The sequence below is a fragment of the Gymnoscopelus braueri genome (genome assembly GCF_963280865.1).
Source record: "Gymnoscopelus braueri genome assembly, chromosome: 10".
NCBI lineage: Eukaryota > Metazoa > Chordata > Actinopteri > Myctophiformes > Myctophidae > Gymnoscopelus > Gymnoscopelus braueri.
Genome location: NC_137611.1, coordinates 26,398,197 through 26,418,957, shown reverse-complemented (window position 1 = coordinate 26,418,957; position 20,761 = coordinate 26,398,197). Strand labels below are relative to the sequence as shown.

General features: G+C 42.1%; 2 protein-coding genes across 2 annotated transcripts in view; one reads left to right on the top strand and one right to left on the bottom strand.

Annotated features, from left to right (window-relative positions):
- Positions 1 to 2,748, bottom strand: part of mylk4a (myosin light chain kinase family, member 4a) — a 30,115-nt gene extending 27,367 nt beyond the window's left edge. Inside the window, exon 1 of the mRNA XM_080441050.1 lies at positions 2,676 to 2,748. Coding sequence (XP_080297176.1) covers positions 2,676 to 2,741 — 66 coding nt within the window. The 5' untranslated portion in view covers positions 2,742 to 2,748. The remainder of the gene's footprint in view (positions 1 to 2,675) is intronic.
- Positions 2,749 to 3,801: 1,053 nt separating this feature from the next.
- On the top strand, positions 3,802 to 12,929 carry wrnip1 (WRN helicase interacting protein 1). The gene is made up of 7 exons (XM_080441054.1): positions 3,802 to 4,544; positions 5,018 to 5,212; positions 5,857 to 6,095; positions 8,586 to 8,809; positions 11,126 to 11,281; positions 11,509 to 11,588; positions 12,244 to 12,929. The coding sequence occupies exons 1-7, from the start codon at positions 3,861 to 3,863 to the stop codon at positions 12,520 to 12,522; spliced, it is 1,857 nt and encodes a 618-aa protein (XP_080297180.1). The 5' UTR covers positions 3,802 to 3,860; the 3' UTR covers positions 12,523 to 12,929.
- The last annotated feature ends 7,832 nt before the right edge of the window (positions 12,930 to 20,761 follow it).

Here is a 20,761-nt window from a genome sequence, read left to right as displayed (position 1 = left end):
CTTTTTTGCATTGTAAAGAAAATGAGTTGTCCGTTAAGTGTGCTTGTTATTATTTTTAATTAACCACCACTAATATACATTTGAGTTCAATGCGTTCCCTATTCATGATCTACTATAACTAATACTCAATGCAATACCTGTTTTGTGTAGTCTTCTCCATAGAGCGAGCTAAGTGGATTGTTTTTTCACAAAAAAAGCTGTATGAGTAGTTCAGACCTCCATTAGTGGAGGCTGTTGGCTCACCCTGGCAGTGCTCAGGAGCAGTAGTGGAAAGTAACTAATTACATTTACTCAAGTACCGTACTTAAGTACAATTTTGAGGTAATTTTACTTTACTGGAGTATTTCCAATTTTCAACTCTTTTACTTCTACTCCACTACATCTCAGAGGCAAATATTGTACTTTTACTCCACTACAATTATTTGAAAACTTTAGTTACCAGTTACTTTGTAGATTTTAATTATTATTGCAAAACATACATTAACCACTTCAGCCCTATTTAAACTTTGGCTATTTGAAAACAGCCGATCGACAAGCTCACAACGCATCACGATGTGTTGTGAGCTTGTAGATCTGCTATTTTCAAAAGATTTTAATACATTTTATACCTTGTGAAATGGGACATTCTGCATAATGAGTACTTTTACTTTTGGTACTTTAATGTATATTTTGATGCCAATACTTTTGTACTTTTTGATTTTTATTTACTTAATTTACTTAATTTTCACTTAAGTAAATAAATGTAGTACTTTTTCCACCATTGCTCAGCAGACAACACCTCCTGACTTAACGGGCCTTGAACACTAGGTGTCACTGGTCAACAATGTAATGCAGGTCAGGCTTAGCCTGGGACCAGACAAATCTGCGAGTGCAAAAAAAGATTGCAGTGATATAGTCTGGCTACACGAGGCGGTCAGGCTGATATTGTCATGAATTTGATCTCACTATAGTCACACCAGTGTTGCCAAGTCCGCTTAATATAAGCGACTTTGGGCATTTTCTTTCCTGTAAAGTCGCTTGTAAATATTGGTAGTCGCAGTTTGCTGGGTTTTTTTTTGGCTTGTTTCTAAAGTGTAGTTGCTTTTTTGGGATTGATTGAAACACAGGACAGATACAGGAGAGATACAACTAAGATTCAAGAATAAAAAATGTAATAAAAAATACAAATATGATAAAAAACAGTTACAATAATGTATTGACTGATTGATTGAATACGTTATTAGACAGAACATGTAAACTGCATGAAGTACAGTCAGACATTTGAGCTAAAAGGATAACACAAAAAAGTCCTGGGGACTTGTTTACATTGTGGTCCTATAATGAACTATTAATATAAGTATCATGTACAATCCATCACCAGTAATGTGGGCATACATCTATCGTTCATGAATAGATATATAAAGACTATTATGTATACTAGAGTGTCAGCCGGCTACACAGTGGGAATATGGATAAATAGGTAAAGTCAATCTACAGTGAAGGAGCAATACACACCGGTCCATCTCAATTGTTCCTTGCCGGATTGTATTTTGCATTAAGCCAGTGGTTCTCAAAGTGGGGTCCAGGGACTCTCAGAGGTCCTTGATGGGGTTCTAAATTGGCCCTTATACAAGTCTGTAACTCTTGACAGTATATAAATGGAACCAAATGGACCCGTTAGGGTCCTTTTGGTTCCATCTATATACTGTCAGAGTTTAGGGGGTCCTTGCAATGTATAAGTTTGAGAACCACTGCACTAAGCCTTCCAGCAATTACTACCTGGCTGGCTTCTGAACAGTCCTGTCTGATCCCCTGGATTCTGATTCTCCTGGTTCTGACCCTTTACTGTTGAATCAAACCTAGCTTGTGAATTTTGAATTTTTGCCTGATCGTTTCTGTGTCGTGTCTTATACTTATTCCGAGTCAATGACCATTACAGATTTTCAGGCAATGGTTGATATTACGCGACATTTACATTTCATGTAAACATATTACAGCAAATGCAACAAGTGTTACTTGCCTTTATGTGCAGTTGTAACATGTATTCATCAGGTGATTTAGTGGAAGCATTAGTAAGATCAGTGGCAGTTAGAGTAGCAGATGAAGTGGTGGTAGAAGTAATTGTCTTGACACAATGACTTTTGTGACACAGAGCTTTTGAACTATCAACCTACCTGAATCAAAATACAAAACCTGAGCTATTAATATAAAGCATTACGATGTCCTCAGTCACTGTAGAAAGGATATTCATACTTCTTGATTCCCAAGACGTGTACATTAGGGCTGCAACTATCGATCGATTATTTTCTTAGCGATGATTATCATCAACATTTTCAATTAATTGAATAATCAAGAAGCTTTTTTTATATCAACAAATCAATTGACCCTTCTTTTATAGACTACTTAGTTGTGCAAAAAAATAGCAGATCTAAAAGCTCAAAACGCGATGTGACGCGTTGTGAGCTTGTAGATTTGTTAATTTTAATCTTGTAGATCTGCTATTTTCACAATATTTAAACGTGTTTTTTTTTTACTTTTCGCCTATAATGACATGCTCAAAATAGGGATCAATTAATCAATGATTTTAGTAAATTATCGATTATCCGTTTTATTTTTTTAAATATAATCAACGAGTTTGATTAACTGTTGCACCCCTAATTTACATTCATAGCTGTACTGTAGCCTAGTAAGCCTACCTTCATTTCCCAGAAGTAGCGCATGGTTTCCACCCTCTCCAGGTACTGAAAGAAGGCCAGCTTCATGTCCTGATTGTCATGCTGATGAACTGGCCTCATCCTGGCCACATTAGGTGAAGGAAACACATCGTCATCATCATCCCCCTCTCCACAGGACCTCTCTGTCCTCCTTGTGTGGCTGACATCAGGTGCCTGACTAGGATGGCTGGGCTTTTTGTCTGACCTGGAAAGGAGAGAAAAAAGGATAATGAATAATGGGTGCAACAGTTAATCGAACTAATTAGATAAGATATTAGAACTAATTGTTCTAATATCTTCTGGTTCAGCTGAAAGATGACAAACAACACAAGGTTTATATAGGCTACTTGTAGTTTGTAATGGATTCACACGCTCAATACATTTTAGGATTTTCAATATGTATGCATAAAATAAAATAATGCAAATCTAAACCGAACATGTAGGCCTACTTTCGGGTTGGTTAAAAAAAAAGTCATGCACCAAAAACCAAACATAAAATAGTTGAATTTTCAAAAATATCAAACTATTTTCTCAATGATAAATAAACGTTCGAATTTAAACCCAACAAATACAACATATCATGCAACTTCACACCAGTGGGGATAAAGTAACTAAGTACATTTACTCAAGTACTGTAGTAGGCCTACTTAGGCCTAAGTACAATTTTGAGGTATTCTTTTACTTTACTGGAGTATTTCCAATTTTCAGTACTTTTATACTTCTACTCCACACTACATCACAATTATTTGAAAACTTGAGTTACTAGTTACTTTGTAGATTTGGATTATTATTACAAAACATATTACCCACTTCAGCCCTATACATTTTCGGCCATTTGAAAATAGCCGATCTACAAGCTCACAATGTGTTGCAAGCTTGTAGATCTGCTATTTTCAAAAGATCTTATCCATTTGGAAACTTGTGAAATGGAACATTCTGCACAAGTGCATTTTGATACCAATACTTTTGCCTTGGTTTTACTCAAGTAAATGTTGAATTCCGGACTTTTACTTGTCTACATTGCAGCATTGATACTTTTACTTAGGTAAAAAAAAAAAAAAGAGTACTTTTTCCACCACTGCTTCACAAGCACACGTGACCATACGTCAAAGGTTCAGCGGGAACCAACCAAGGAATCTCCTGAACCAACCCCGAAAAACAACAAACATGGCGAGCGAAGAAACAACCGCCGCAGCCTCGGAGTCAGAGTCAGTACACAGAGTGCAGTGTCCCGTTTGTTCCAAGGACTTCCAGCCGTCCAAAATCAACGCGCACCTGGACAGATGCCTGCTGGACGCTGACGGCTGTCCTCCTCCAGCAACAACAACAACAACAACAACAACAACAACAGACTCGCCGCCTCTGAAGAAATCACGCATGTCTGCTGGGGAAGCTCTTCTTCCACACATCATCACCCCCTCAGACAGCGAGCCGCCGCTACCCACGGCATCAGTGTTCTCCATGTTCCACAGCAGCAACAACAAGAGTAAAACTCCATTTAAAAATGAACGAAACGCACTGTTTTCCGCGAAACAAAGCCCCAATGCCGCTGTCAGCAAAGGAGTGAAGCGCAATCTTGAGGAGAACGGCGTGGAACAGAGAGGAGCTGCTGCTGACAGCCGTTCTTCTACAAGTGAACCCATAAAGATAAAGATGTTGTCATCATCATCATCATCAAACCCACTGATGACCAGTATCGACAAGCCTCTGGCGGACAAACTGCGACCAAACACACTGGATGAATATTTCGGGCAGAACAAGGCAGTGGGAGAACACACACTGATCCGTTCACTGCTGGAGTCCACTGAGATCCCATCATTGATCCTCTGGGGGCCCCCTGGATGTGGAAAGGTGCGTCATGATGCCAGGGACCCCCAAATTAATATGTAATTGGCCCCCATCTGAAAAGATGTTGTGCCAGCCAGGGACCCCCCCTCCCCCCATACAAGATTTGTGTTGTGTTAAATGTTTCAAAAATATTCCAAATCTTTCAAGATTTTTTGAAAATACCAGATTTTGCGATGCAAGGCGAAGGCGTTGTGCAGCTTGTACAGTGGCTATTTTCAAATATCCGATTTAGGGTTAAAGTAGTTAAACTGAGTCTGATGCTATCATTCTATAATTCACCAAAACTCTGTGTGTCCGTCTGTCCGGGGCATAACCCCACCAAGGACTGATATAGATTCAGGGTGAAAGCCAGTTATATGAATCTGCCTTCAAGGCCCTAAACAAAGGACAAACAAGACTAGTTTCCACAGTAATAATCTGGAATGTCATCTTTGTCATCACTCTTTTTTTTGTGCTTGTGTTTGTGCACCTTATAGACAACACTTGCTCATATAATTGCCAGCAACAGTAAAAAGAAGGGGACAGTTCGCTTCGTTAATCTGTCAGCCACCAGTGCTTCCACCAGCGACGTCCGGGAAGTTATCAAACAGGCACAGAATGAACTCCGACTGTGCAAGAGGAAGACTATCCTCTTCATCGACGAGATCCACCGCTTCAACAAATCCCAACAGGTGGGATATTGATTGAGACTGTAACATATTCATTTCTTAGGCCAAATTCAGTGATGTGAAGTAATTGAAGCTTTGGTGTTTGGTACAGCTTTATTTATGACTCCTTCAATGGTATTCCCCTCGACCACAGTCACATCTTTCTAACACATGCTCTACACATGAAGGTTAATCAGTCTGTCTGGTCTTAACTGCAGTCTAATGAGAATGTGCTTCCCTAAAATAAACACTTGGCCAGCCCTCCCGCCTGAAAAATGACCCTCCTATGCCCCTTCATAATTCATGTTTTATTGCAAATATTGAATTGGACCTAATTAATCAAACATGCGTATTTATCTAAAAACCCAGTCAATTTAAGACCTTTCCTATACTAGTAAGTTACATTTAAAATATAATTTGAGCTTTCCAAATTATTACAATATATTTTCATATTGATCATTGATAGACACGCACACTCATAAGAGCTGGCTCAGTCATTGTGACTCAAATTAGCTTCAACTGACCAAGCACATTTTGTTAATAATCAACAAAATTAATACTTACCCCTGACATTTTTCTACTTCGCAGAATGTCAAAGTCTTCTTTGTTTTTCCCATGTTCCTTTTGTCCTTCTCCCCTCTCTCACTGTATGTATTATTTGTACATAGGATACCTTCCTTCCTCATGTGGAATGTGGGACAGTCACCCTGATAGGGGCCACCACAGAGAACCCCTCCTTCCAGGTAAATGCCGCGCTGCTGAGCAGGTGTAGGGTGCTGGTGCTGGAGAAACTGTCTGTAGAGGCGATGAGTTTGATCCTGCGCAGGGCAGTGGCCTCACTTGGGATCAGGGTGCTGGGAGAGGACCCTACTGATCCCCAGGGAGACGACCTATCAGATGGCTCTGAGTAAGTGCTCCTTGCTCCAGAATCCTCCCCTTTTGTTATGATACATTGTACCAGAGGGCAGTGAAGACACCCCACAACTCAACATCCTCTCCTCTGTCCTTGAATGGCTGAAGAATGGGAAATTCTCTCTTCTTGCATGCCCGCCTCTTAAGAGTACAGGAAGGAAGTGATTCAGCCAGACTATAGGCGGTCAATAATTTGGAACCACGAGTCCCTATAGACTTATTATATTATATAACTCTAACTCTGTGGGAGTCTCCCCTTGCACTTCATCTTTATTTGTTGAGAGAAATGAAGGGAGTCTGCAGTGGATATACAGTCTGCTTAGTGAGGTAACTGTTAACTGCTGGTAGCTGAGAAAAGATGTATTTTAACAGCTTGCTAGATTCATGTTTAATGACAGCCTCAAGCTTTTGACTGAGCTTGTTGTAACTTGTGTTGGCTGGAATGTAGAGAGGGCATCTGCATATAAATGTTTGGAGTCCAAAGAGATGCAACCAAAGGTTTTTATTTGTCATGCACAGACAGATCTCAGTCATTTAGCTCAGTTGTTTGACTTTACTGAGTTGATGTTTTTCCCCCCTTTTTTTTAAATATACTGTATATAATTATTTGACATTGACATTGACAATGTACAGATAAAGATATGGATCTATCTTGTTGCTGGGCTGAGGTCATAATAATTATCTTGCCTTAAGAATAAATAGTGGATCATTAGTTATTATATACTATTTCAACCTTGTAACATTACTTTTTTCCTTTTCTTTTTCTTTTTTACCTAAGCACTTTACCAAAAATGTACTTGACAAAAAACACACAGTGGACCATTTTAGGTGAGAGGAGATCTGAGCAGAAAGAATGGTGTGATGAATAACATAGGCATTAGGGTGGGTGCTGCAGTCTCCATGGATGCTGCCACGGCGTAATTAAAGAGTCATCCATGGCTCTAGTGTTTGTCACCATTCACTGAAGTTCTAAGGAGCTAAAAACGGGTTGTGGTTAGGTAGGGTGACCATATTCTGAATTCCCAAAAAGAAGACACCTAACGCATGCACGCGCACCCGTGCACGCGCGTGCGAAAACATTTCGGGTTTGGTCGGGTTTTGGTTTATTTTTGTCACCTAAATTCGGTTCCAGAACACATATTGACAGGTTTAACGTGACAGGTTGTTTTTTTCATCCTTCCCCCCCTTTTGCCCGAGGGGGGGCGGTAGGGGGTCCATGTTGTAACTTTTTGGGTGTTTTTTTTGTACCTTAATTCGGTTCATTCTGGGCCTCTTTGAGGTACTGAAAAATACCCAAAGATAGTCAAAGAAGTTGCTTTATAAATAATATATTTATTTATTTAAAGTATGTCTCCTCTGTTTGTTTCAGATAACAAAATAATCACAGCTTAATAATTCAGCTTTTTAACAAAATAAAATAACATCTCAATTTGGCAGAAGAAGTCTCACCTTGCACAGCTTTCTTATGCTTTGTAGTGGCCATATGGGCTTGCAGGTCTGAAGAACCTTTATTTGCCACCAAGACATAGGTTCCAGCTTTGCAGACAGTACACTCTGCTTCCCATTTGTCACGACCCAGACGAAAACACGGGTACTTTTTCCGCATTTCATCTGTGAAATTACTTTTGCGTTTCGGCATTTTGATTCATTCACGGGGGCAGTGCATGCATGCGTCTTTAGGTCGGGGATCACTGAATGACAGGCAGCGCTGTGTGTGTGTGTGTGTGTGTGTGTGTGTGTGTGTGTGTGTGTGTGTGTGTGTGTGTGTGTGTGTGTGTGTGTGTGTGTGTGTGTGTGTGTGTGTGTGTGTGTGTGTGTGTGTGTGTGTGTGTGTGTGTGTGTGTGTGTGTGTCGTTGCTGTCACGTGTGCCTGTCAGCAGCAGTGTTGCCAAGTGTCGTGAGAGAAATAAGGAAACATTACGCCGAAAACAAGCACATTTTTGACCAGAAGTTGCGGTAAATAAGCGGACATGGCAACACTAACAATGAGAGTTAGCGCTTTCATAGTTGCTAAGATACGACAGTACACGCTACCCAAAGTCTCAAAACCCCGGACATTTGAAGGATTTAAAAAAAGAAAACGGACAGCCCCCCAAAAGAGGACATGTCCGGGTAAAAGAGGACGTATGGTCACCCTAGGTTAGGGGCAAGTTTGAAGCAGGGCAAAGAGGCTTCACCATCAATGTCACCTCACAATGTATGAAACAAACCGTTGATGTATTCACTGATTCCCTCCTGTTTTACTTGTACCATGAAATCTGTAGCTTTGTACACTCATTTGGGCTTAATAAGATAAGACTACTGCATCCAAAATTTGGCATTAATTTTTGAATTCATGTTTGTGATCTAATAACATGTTAGTAGTGGTAGCGGTAGTAGGTGGTTTAAATTCATATTCCTTGCCTGTTTACTTCACAAAGCAAAGAACAATGATAGACAATTTTATTATTGTGTTTATTTGAAGTCATGCAATTTTGTTTAACAGGCCAAAAGTTTACATTGAGCAGAAAGCTCTGGACACCATTGCTCACCTTTGTGACGGTGATGCCAGGGCTGGACTCAATGGTCTCCAGCTGGCTGTTCAAGCTCGGGTGGGTGCGGCCCGCCCTGACCGTTTAGCCCAGGACTCTTCTCCCCTGGAGATTGTGGTGCAGGAAGTGCACGTCAAAGAGGGTATGCAGAGGTCCCATATTCTCTACGATAAAGCAGGTAATCCCAGAATATTACCATTCACTCTTATCGTGTGGCCTGCGTTACTGCAGTCACTGCCAAAGAATACTCCCTACCCTAAGTTGTTTGTTGTTTTCAAGCCATCCATCTACACCTGAGGCAAGGAAATGGTGATGCTCAATTTATTAGTTTGTTAATTGGTCTGTCTGCCCAGAGCTGGCATAGGTTGCGCTGTCCAGATTCTGCAGCTGCCGCACGTGAAAGTTACAGAAGGAACGTGTTAAGTCAGATGAAGGAAATAGAAAGTGTTAATAGTTTTTTTGATGTGTTTCACAGGTTCTGTCTGCCCTGTGAGCTGAAATTGAGCGTCTCTGTGACGTGCATATACATTTCTTAGCCAAGGAACAAACTGCTCCTAAAACACATACAGTATTTCTGTATATCTCCTTGCGTAGCTGGTGGACCTCAGAGTTTGTGCTAATTAACTTACTCACAGACTCTCCAGCTCTTTGGTAAGCAGAAAATTGGATGAAATTGGTATCCCAACCTGAAGAGCTGGAAAGATGGGAAGACCCCTATTATTGAACAAACACTTGGGAATATAGATTTATTTAAAAGAAAATAAGGTCTGCACTCCACACACTGGTGAAAATAAACTCCACCGTTTTATTGCATACAATGTTTCGATCAAGTGGACAGTGGGCCTTTTTTAGAATAAAAATATGAATGAGTTTAAATAATAAAATAGAATTATAATTATAAAATAATCATTAACCTCATTAAAAGGCAGTGGCAAACACAAACATATTCAGCTTTGATTTAAAAGAGTTGCAGACCTGCCGTTTAATGGGAGTTTATTCCAAATATGTGGTGCATAAAAACTGAACGCTGCACATTTAGTTTTGACTCTGGGAACATAAAGCTGACCTGTCGGCCAGAGTGGTCTGGATGGTAGATTATGTAGAACAAGATCAGAAATTTATTTTCACTCAAAACCATTCAATGCTTTTTAGACCAACGGCAGTATTTTGAAATCAATAGTTTGACAGACAGGGAGCCAGTGTAAATATCTGAGAACTTGGCGTGATATGGTCCACTCTCTTGGTATTATAAGAACTTGAGAAGCAGCGCTCTGAATCAACTGCAGCTGTCTGATCCATTTTCTTAGCGCTTTCATGGCGATGGCGACTGACTGTGTTGCCAGCCACATAATCAGAGACAGAGACTATACTAGTCTGCATCGTTAGTGTCCCAGCTGGGGCGTAGGAGTTAATACAGCCTGCTTAGAATAGCAGTGTCAACATTCTAATGCATCAGGATTTGGTCCTGGAAGCGAACAGACCATTTATCATTTAGGAAAAGCTACCCCAGAGTGACAATTGAGATAGTGTTTCAGCTCATCAGAGGGCCACTGTCTAATAATGGAACGTCAGTTGTCACGCATAAGGCCCAGTCGAATAAAGGCTTCACGCAACGGAGGCTTTAAGAGAATCAACAGGTTCAGTTAAGGATTATTAAAAGCTATGGTTTTGTCAGAGGCAGAGACCCTCACTACCTTTTGGCACTGAGACAAGAGTAATGCCACTGTTGTCTTGTGGTTGTTGTAACAATAACATGGTAATGAGTTAATATGATAAAATATTACATACACACTATCACACAAGTTTAAATCCTTATGTGTTTATTACGGGTGTCATTGTTTATTACTGTCTACTCTCTACCAGCTGAGAGCTGTACATTATGCCATAATCTGTGCTTATGTGAGTTTCCAGTAGGATTCAGATGGAACGAGTGAGGAGGCATAGAGTAAAGTTTCAATGTACCGATTTTTATTTATTTTATATTCTACTGTTTAGACTGATGCTATGTGTTTGATGTATGGTTTACCTTGCTTACTGTCACTCTGGATGAAGAGTGTCTGGTACATTGCCTAAATTGTAAATTGTAAAAGGTTGCTAGAAAAACAATAGTTAAAACACTTTGGCAACACTTCCCCCTCCCTCTCGCCCCATCTAAGACATGACACCGTCCCATTATGTAACACTCAGCTGTCTCTGAAGCTCCAGATTTACTGTACCCTGCTCCACATAGGGCGTGGAAATCTGCCCTCGGTTTGACTTGTGACCTTGAGGGAGCTAGCAGACACAGTGGGTGCTGTCTGGCATTCTCCCCTTTATTCATTCGTGTGTGTGTGTGTGTGTGTGTGTGTGTGTGTGTGTGTGTGTGTGTGTGTGTGTGTGTGTGTGTGTGTGTGTGTGTGTGTGTGTGTGTGTGTGTGTGTGTGTGTGTGTGTGTGTGTGTGTGTGTGTGTGTGTGTGTGTGTGTGTGTGTGTGTGTGTGTGTGTGCACATCAAGGAGAGGAACACTTCAACTGCATCTCAGCGTTGCATAAGTCAATGAGGGGCTCTCACGCGAATGCCTCCCTCTACTGGTTGGGTCGCATGCTGGAGGGAGGCGAGGAGCCTCTGTATGTGGCTCGCAGGCTGGTCCGCTTCGCCAGTGAAGATATTGGTTTGTAACTACGTTATTAAACAAAAATGATTTATGCAAGCAAAATAATATTTACTCTGTTGAATAATTACTATTTACTCTGTTAAAACTTGTGAAATTATCCCTATCTATATAAATGTATGTGAAACTTAACAGCCCAGCCATAACCTTTTTACAAGTAGGAACAGGAGGACCAAATGGAAAAATCTGGCTTCATTCTGACTGTATGTCACATGTGTGTTGGTCAGGTATGGCAGATCCCTCTGCCCTCCCCCAGGCTGTGTCTGCCTTTCAGGCCTGTCACTTCATCGGGATGCCAGAATGTGAGGTAAGCCACTGACTGAGCCTACTCTGAAATGATGCAAGTTGGGAATGCATGCATGCCCCTACCCGTTTCAATACCCGTTGTACCCATTGTAAAGAGTGTCCAGTGAGGTACCCACTACCATAGAACAGACTGACTAAATATGGAGATGCAGGGATCCCTTGTGACATCATAAAATGCTGACGTCATGTTGATGACATACACATACACATAAAGACAGACAGACCCACAAACAGACAGACAGATACAGGTAAAAGAATAGAGTTCTATTGTGCTCGCTATCACTTATATTAGTGCAGCAACACAAACGTGATGCAAAGTTTGCCCAATCCAAGAAGCCGATGGGTTGGCTAATCAGGGAAGCTGATGCCTACATCCCCCCACTCACACACATATTCAGTACAATCTCCACAGAACCCGCAGTTGATCAGTCAGACGACGGTGCCTGACTTATGCCCTGGACAGTTACACAGACAGACAGGTTTTGTGAATTCATAGATCCGATAGATAGATATAGATGACATTAGAGCAAAATGGCCGGCATGTGAATTATGGTCAATGAACACCTCCAGTGGCTCTGACAGTCGTGACATGATTTGTAGTTGATCTGCCACACAAAGGCTTTATTTACCCTCCTTCCTTTTACCCTGCTTTACAGGTGATCCTGGCTCAGTGTGTAGTGTATTTGGCTCGGGCACCGAAGTCTGTGGATATCTACAAGGCCTACAACAATGTGAAGGCCAGTCTGAGGAACCACAAAGGACCCCTACCTTCGGTTCCCCTGCACCTTCGCAATGCCCCCACCAAGCTAATGAAGCAACTGGGATACTCAAAGGGTTACAAATACAATCCAGCCTTCAGTTCCGCTGTAGAGCAGCAGTACTTACCTGAGGAGCTGCAGGGTATAGACTTCTTCACCTGGATGCCCACTGAGTGAGCACTGAGCATTGGGATAATTCACAGAATATCCTGTAAGTTGAGTTCAAGGAAAGGCAAACTGAATTTATTGGAGCAAGATGGCAGTGTGCACAGACAGTGGTTTATTTCAGCTCTTTTCACAAGTACTATTTGAGTATATCAATTAGGCTTTTCTGTTGGAAATAAAAAATAGATTGGGGGGTGTTTTCCCGTAATATAGGATAAAATAAGTGGTTTCATATTTTAGAATACAAATATGTTCAAATATCTCTGACTCGGTCATATGTGAGTCAAAATCCAGGGAATCTCCTTCATACCTGAAGCACCATACCAAATCAGCACTATGTTTAAATGATAAATGTGTTCAGATATATTGTAAATATTGTAATATTTACAAAAAAGTGTAATGTAAAATGTTCTAATGGATTGTTCTCATTAAAATCTTTGTCTTTTTTTAAAAACATTTTGCCTCTTTCAGATTCTTGCTGTTTGACAGAATACTACAACATCAGCAGATATTTGAGAAGTCCTTTTATTGCATAGTCACAGGGACAGCAAAGAGAATAAATACACAGTAGCTAAGAATGGTACCAACACTCCATGGGGCATCACTCACCTCACTGATCCAGGGGATGAAAGAAGCCACACAGGTAAACACTGTGGGTTTCTGGGCAGTATTACAGCCACCTCCATTGACAAAACTGGTCACTCCTTGGACATACTGTACCATTTTCCATCTTCGCCCTTACAGTTACAGTCAGATAATAATGTGTTATGAGCAAATAAATGACACTAACTCCAGTCCATAACCGCAAATCCACCCACCGCCCATCCGGGCTATGGTACTGCGACTAAAGATCACATGGCCTGTGGCAAAAAGGCTAATAAACAGTTAAAATGTGCGAAAAGTGAAGAATCGGCTTCCTCATTCCCTGCAAGATGGTAAAACTGTTTAACCATGTTATGCAATCAAGACTCCGACTTAAGAGAAGAGTACTGGACTTGTATTAAGCAAAGACTGATGTTTCAGTGCCATAGCATCTTCAATAGCGTGAGTAGTAGTGTCTTCACAGTCAATGAAGATAATGCTATTTTATTGAAATGTCAGGTTTTGCTTAAACTTAAAATACATTTGGCCCGGACTGCTGGCGTAGCGGTCCGGGCACTTAGGCTCAGTGTAGCCTAGCCTGGGAAGCAAAGCTTTTCGGGTCTATGATCCGGTCGGGAGCGGAAGTAGCCCTACGTCACCAGGCGCGTCATCCGCGTCATCAGGCGACCGGATCGCGACAATCCGGAAAGACTTCACCCCAAAATAGGTCCGTCCTAATAAAATCCTTGATGCAGCGTAGTTTAGCTTATTTTTTGAATATAAATGTGAGTGTACTTTCCGGAGACTATTTAGCATCTGTATTATCCCACGGGGAAATTCTATTCCATTTAAATAGGGATTGGGGAACCAAAACAAAGCGGCACCGCAAAACCGGATCACGACAATCCAGAAAGAGAATTCTTATTATTTTTTTTCAGTAGGCGTGGCCTAGACCGGATCACACGGGTCTTTAGTAACGCATACCAGGCTTTCCTCCGAGGTGGAAAGACTGGTGACGCGAGGTTAGTGTAGCCTGACAGCGTGTTGTGGGTTTGAGTCCCGATCCCGATGGCCTTTGTTACGTGTCATTCCCCATCTCTCTCTCCACATTTCCTGTCAGCCTACTGTCCTATAAATAAAGGCATAAAAAGCCCCAAAATAAAGTAAATACATTTTTTAAACTTAAAATACATTTATGTTCAAGAACTGCTACTGTGCTCTCGTTGGTGAAATGGTCTAAATCAGAGAGCAGGTAGTTAGAAAATGTTAATGTCCTCATTTGTTTTGCAGCATTGTAAACACATAGGGGCTTCACATACTCCAGGGCTTCATCAATCATCAATCAGCCTACTCTCTTTCAAGTTCGGACTTGTATACTGTACAGTAAGTGCTGTCCTTTGCTTTTGGTGAGAAATGACAGTTGGGTGATTAGTCCTCACATGGCAGGCAGACTTGCTCTCTCCTCCAGCACAGATCCAGGGGCCCCCAGTGACATTATGGCTCAGATCATCCTCTACAGAACAGCTACAGAACGAAAAATGTAGTCTGACCATTAGTTGTATGCAGAAAGCAATGTTTGTTTGTTGGATAGCAGGGACACAGCATGGAGGTCTGTTGGATTGGGATTCTATGGGGAGACTGGAGCCCAGGTCGTCATGGGCTGTCCCCTATGACTTCTTGCTGTTAAAATTATCCAGAAAAAAAGATCAAGGTTATTGCCAGCAGTACCATTCAGTCTACTGCCTAGACTCAGTAGACACTAGATACATGTTGTGATCATGATAGCGCTGTAATGACTTGCACACCCTCTCTAGGCCCATAAGGGGCCATTTCTCTCCACTGTATCCCTGCTGAGGAGTCCATCTCAAGTGGCCGTCTCCCCTACTGAGTGTCTTTGGTGCAAAGACACTCAGTATTGTGAGCTTGTAGATTGGCTATTTTCACAATGTTTGCCTCTTTCTCACGTAATATTTGAGAATTTGGCCAATTATTAAATTAATTAAAGGTCTAAAGAGTAATTGTAACTTTAGAAATGTGCAGATACCCTGTATACTGTACACTTATACTGTAAGTTGGTTTGTTTACTGTTGAGTGAGAAAACAATGTGGCACATTCAGCTAACCATCTGGGGACCCCCCAAAGTCATTTAGGGACCTACTCCTTTGGGTGAACTACTCCTTTAACTTTATAGCGCTACATTATGTGCACTTATTAGATGCTGTGCTCCAGTAGCTCTCGGGTAGCAGCTATTGCCAGATGTGCTGCTTCAGAATGGAGATGACCATGGCTGGAGGTCCTTTTGTCCTTGTTGATCCCACCTTTTGGCTCAATCCCACTTGTCCGGTCGACATGGCTGCATTTCCCTGTTCGCTGTTATTTTTTTTTAGTAATGATTGAGTATCTTACCTATTGGTTTGGTTGAGAAGAAGGGCACATGCCAAAGTATCCTGAGGTCAGTACTTTCTCCTGTATGATGTCTTACAACATATTGGTCCTATATCACAGTTCCGGCAGGTTGCCCTGTTCCACAAATAATTTTGCACAAATGGCAAATTATCACCACAATTGCGCAACATACTATCTGGGTATCTGATGTTTTCTGTTTCTCAAGACAGACAGACAATACTGATCCCTGGGTAACGCTTTCTTTGAAGCCCATGTATATAATGCATTTTAAATATTATGATCCATTATAACACTGTATAATTATAGTTGTAAACTCTAATAAATATTCATATGCTTTATAACAATAATAACACATTGTAAAGCCTTTTATAATTACTTACAAGGTTAAGTATCCTAATCCTCCCATAATTCTACAAACCTGTCACCAAAACCTGTCTGTTCTGCCCTGTTCTCCTCAGTGGCTGGAGCAATTGATCTGCATTTGCACGCAGGCATTGTACATTACCATATGCACCAAATAACGATGCCCGTTTTTCACTTTCCCAAAATGTAACCTGTTTATTAGCGTTTTTATGTAAACAGCAGAGATTCGCAAATTCGGGCTATGGGACCTATCGTCGCCATGGTTACATTTTCACTGAATGTCACTGATGTCATACTTAAATGTGACCTCACCAGTATGACACGAGCAATCTAACCAGCAGGATAAAAAGCATTGCAGCCTCAGAGAGAGTCCAGATTAAATCAACGCTCAGAGTAATCTCCAGCAGACCTCATCACCAGAGATCTCTTCAAGGCTGTTTTTGTCAAGACTCTTTCGACCAAGATACTAGAATCTAGAAACATAGTTCTTTGGCTCTTTTCTTTGGCTCTTGAGCTCTTCATTAGTCTACAGAGCAACAGGTTTACTTCAATTCAATATTGTTGTGTTCACAATGTTTCATTGGATGGTGCATCTGAAAGCGCCACTAGAGGAACAGCGTTCTAATTTAGCAGTGGGACACAAGCACGTAGGAAAGAACATTGACTTCAACACATTGTCTTTGCACTGGATGATATTGCCTCCGGCACCTGGAAGAGGTCATCCTGAGATTCCTTCCAGGTACCACGGCTACACAGCTGTGCTGATAGACAATATCGCCTACATCTGGGGAGGGTGTCCTTACAGCAACATACTTTATGCATTTGATGTCGACACCCGCAGATGGCTCAAACCACAGGTGTCTGGGTCTGTTCCAGAGGGGAGGTCCGACCACTCAGCCTGTGTCTTGGGGAAGGTCATGTATATACATGGAGGATGCAACCACATGCTGCAATGCACTAATGACATTTACAAGTTGGACACCACCACAATGGTCTGGTCTTTAATTAACACCAGAGGCATTCCACCATCTGCTTCAGAGGGTCACTCTGCCACCATCATCGGGACAAAGAGTTTGTATTTGGGGGCGTATGGGGGTGGGGTCCGATGATCTACTCCATCAGAGTGTTTGACACAGAGACCAACTGCTGGCTGAACATGCCTTTTACACAGCTTCTACCAGAAATGCGAATTGGTCATGCATCTTTTACCTACAATGGAGAGCTGTACATATTTGGTGGCTACAACCCCAGGCTCTTGAACCGCAACCAGCGCTTCAAAGATCTGTGGAAATTCAGTCCAGAGAGCTTCTCCTGGAAGAAGGTTGAGACCAAGGGGAAGCCGGCGCAAATCCGTACGATGTTCTATTGCATGGTGGGAGATCGTATCTTCTTTAAAGCACACGTCACGAGTGACCTGTATGTCTTAGACTTAAGTCCTAGTATGAAGACGTTATGCAAGCTAGCAGTTATTCAGTACGGTCTGGAGCAGTCAGAACTCCCATACAACATCAGGTGGGAACTGGCAGCATACCAACCAGGGCCGGATACAGAAATTATTAATTGGGGGGGCATTAGGAAATGCTGGGGGGACGGCTTCCTCGGGGGTCCTCGGGGGTCCGGCTTTCTCGGTTTCCTCGGCTTCCTCGCGCGGCGGCGAAAATTATTTTGGCGTTTTCTTTGCATTTTTTCCGGCTGTTTTTGTAATACTGCTTCCTATTGTTTAGGAGTAGTAGTGCATGTGTGTGTGTGACTGTGTGTGTGGAAAATCAGGGCAGAGGATTATTTGAATTGTGCAATGATACATGATGGAATATGACTAAGGATTATTTTGATTATGGTAAGCTCACATTTCATATCATGACATAAACGTAACTTTCACAAGCCCCCCCCCCCCACCCAAAAAAAATAAAAAAAACCTTGCCCGCCCTTGCCCATGCCTAGATCCGGCCCTGATTACCAACAGCAGCTGAAAATATAACCACAAAGAGAGACAAAAAAGCAAAACCAAACAGCAAGCTCAAAACTAAACAAAAAAATCACACCCAGTGTGAAGTGGGCGGTGTGGTCACAGTGGTCATCACAGTGATGGAAGAAGTGATGGAAGAAGTGATGGAAGAAACGATGGAAGAAACCATAACTTTAAAAAAACAAATTTATGTTTTTATTTTTTATTTTTCAAAGTTATGGTTTCTTATATAGGGCTATGCACATGTGTCATGTTTCCCTAGCCAATCACAGTCCTGAATAGACTGTGATTGGCCAATCACGGTGCAGGGTTAGGGGGGTACATTTGTGGCCAATCACAGCGCAGGATTTGGTGTGCAAATATCAAAACCTCACATATAGGGGCGGTTTCACCGCCCAAAAAAAAGAAACACCCCTGACTTAAACCCTATTTGCTTAGCCATGGGCCTTCAACAAGGGGTCCTCAGAGATACTAACCAAATGTTTTTTCTTTTCTTTTTATTAACTCTTTGCCTGCTATGGGGTAGCTGTTATCTACCCTATCTATGAATGATGCTTTCACTGCCTTTACGGCAAATACAAGCCCCATTTAAATTGGCCCAGACACGCACCAAGTACTTCTCTGTCAACGCTGTGTCTTGTTCGGTCAAGGTGTCTGCCTCTCCAAAGTTTGTCAGATATTGCACTGGGTCAGAAGCCATAGCTGCATGTTTGGTCCCCACCTTACTCATGCAGTCATCTCCAGTCAGGATATGCGCCTTGATCACTGTCTTGGCCAGTGGCGCTCCAAGATGAGAGACTGCTTGATGCAGTGGGAGGATGCGCCGCTTCTCACCAGTGCCATACTGCTGCCAGATCTCCTTCATCCCCAGTGCTTGGAAGTATGGGGTGAAGTATAGCAGTAATGTGAATGTGCGTGTGTCATTGGAGACTATGACAACTCTCTTGTTTCACATGAACAGCCCACTCCACATGTAGCCTCGCGTAGCCAGACTATATCACTGCATGGATATGAGTCATGGTGCCTCCATGAGGACGTTTTTTTTCCCAAGGGGGCCGGCATCAAAACAATGGCTCTGCACGCAATTGGTTAGACCTACAACCAACTACCAATCACAGTCTCCCATATTTCAAATACTGGGCCCTGATTGGTCACCCCAGACTTCTGGAGCAGGAAATGGAGGAGGGCAATTTTTTTTTTTGGACTGGCAGATTCGTCTGGTCCCAGGCTACTCCACATGCACCACCACCACCACCAGCCTGTCAGCCTCAGCACCAATGGCCGTCCTGGAACTTAAGGCCTGCAAGTGTGCACGGACCTGCAAGCTTCCAGACTGTTCCTGCCTTGCCAACAAATTTAAAGTGCACAGAAATGTGCAAGCTTCAAACCTGCAGCAATCAGAAGGAAGAGGAGGAAGATGAAGTGGAACTGATTGATTATGATGATGATGATAATGATGACGATGACGAATTCTGAAGAATTGATATTGGTATGACAGTTATGATGATGATGATGATGATGATGTTCATTGATTAAAGTACCTCTCAAGCCTACTCCATAAACCAACTCTGTCACGGACCCTGCGGTCCACAGACTTGGACCTCCTCTCTGTCCCCAAGGCAAACAAGCGAACCTTCGGGGACAGAGGCTTCAGTGTGGCAGCCCCCCACCCTGTGGAACTCTCTCCCAATAGGGATTCTCCATGCTGTTGAGTTGTTCATTGTTTTTGATGTAAAGCCTCCTTGGGTTTATGAAAGGAGCTATATAAATTCAAGCTATTATTGTCTCCGCCGGAGGCGGAGAGTATGTTTTCGCTTCGTCCCGCCGTGTGTTCACCTCCCTCCTAGCCAAGCTAACATTGGTCAAGCTCCACGTGACACGTGTCAATATGTTGACACCAATGCCTTTGATTCGCTAGAGGGACGCATGACGAAATAAAATCCTATAAATAGGTGTGTCACTTCAAAAAGAAGTGAGGTAAGACAGGATTAATCAGTCTTGATTGGAACAGTACCTTCCAGTACAAATCACCCGTCCGTGCGTGTGTGTGTCCCTCTGAGAACACCTAACATTGGTCAAGCAAAGGCGCAGAAGGCCAAAGCTAAGAAAGCATACTCATCTACAACAGTATCACAGAAGAGGACTATAGAGTTGAATTGATCCCACAACAAGGCCGAAGTCTTAATACTGTAACAATTGGCCACCTTGATCAAATACATTATGTAGCACTAGAGAAAACTGACATAGATCAAACACACCAATCAACTGCTGAAACTGTTCAAGACAATGAAGATGAAGAAGACAGACAAGCATTTGAACAAACCAGTCAATTACGACGACTCCCATATGACACATTGCTTCAAGAAGAACATTTTTTAGATGCAGACACTACATATTCAGTCGCCCCTGCAGAACACCAAAAACCACGCGCATTCTACCAAGACGACCCGTTCTACCAAGACGACCCGTGCTATTAAAATAGCACGGGTCTGCTGGCGGAGACTTGTGCTCCGAGGAGCACATTTTCTAGTTATTATTATTATTAAAGTGAATGAAAGACAGAACATTCTGAAAATGTTTCTTTAAAAAAAAGTGCCACGCTTTCTTCATTATTTGGTTGGTGTCTTTAAAGACTGATAACTGTGACTAAGCTACCACTTGGGAAAGGCTATCATGATCAAATATCATCTAGGGATATCAAAATACAAAGCTAGAATTTCCAAATGTTGCACTTGAGTGACCCCGATTAGTGAAAATGCTGTTCACATCGTATCACAACGTGAGGTGTTGTGAGCTTGTAGACATGCCATTTTCTGAATGTTTTCCCCAGAATGTTTTCCCCAGAATAGGCATGCTAGCATGTGGTTAAACAAGACCAGGAGACCTGGTTCTGCCAGACCCAGAATAAGTACTTTATAAGATCAGAGCACTACG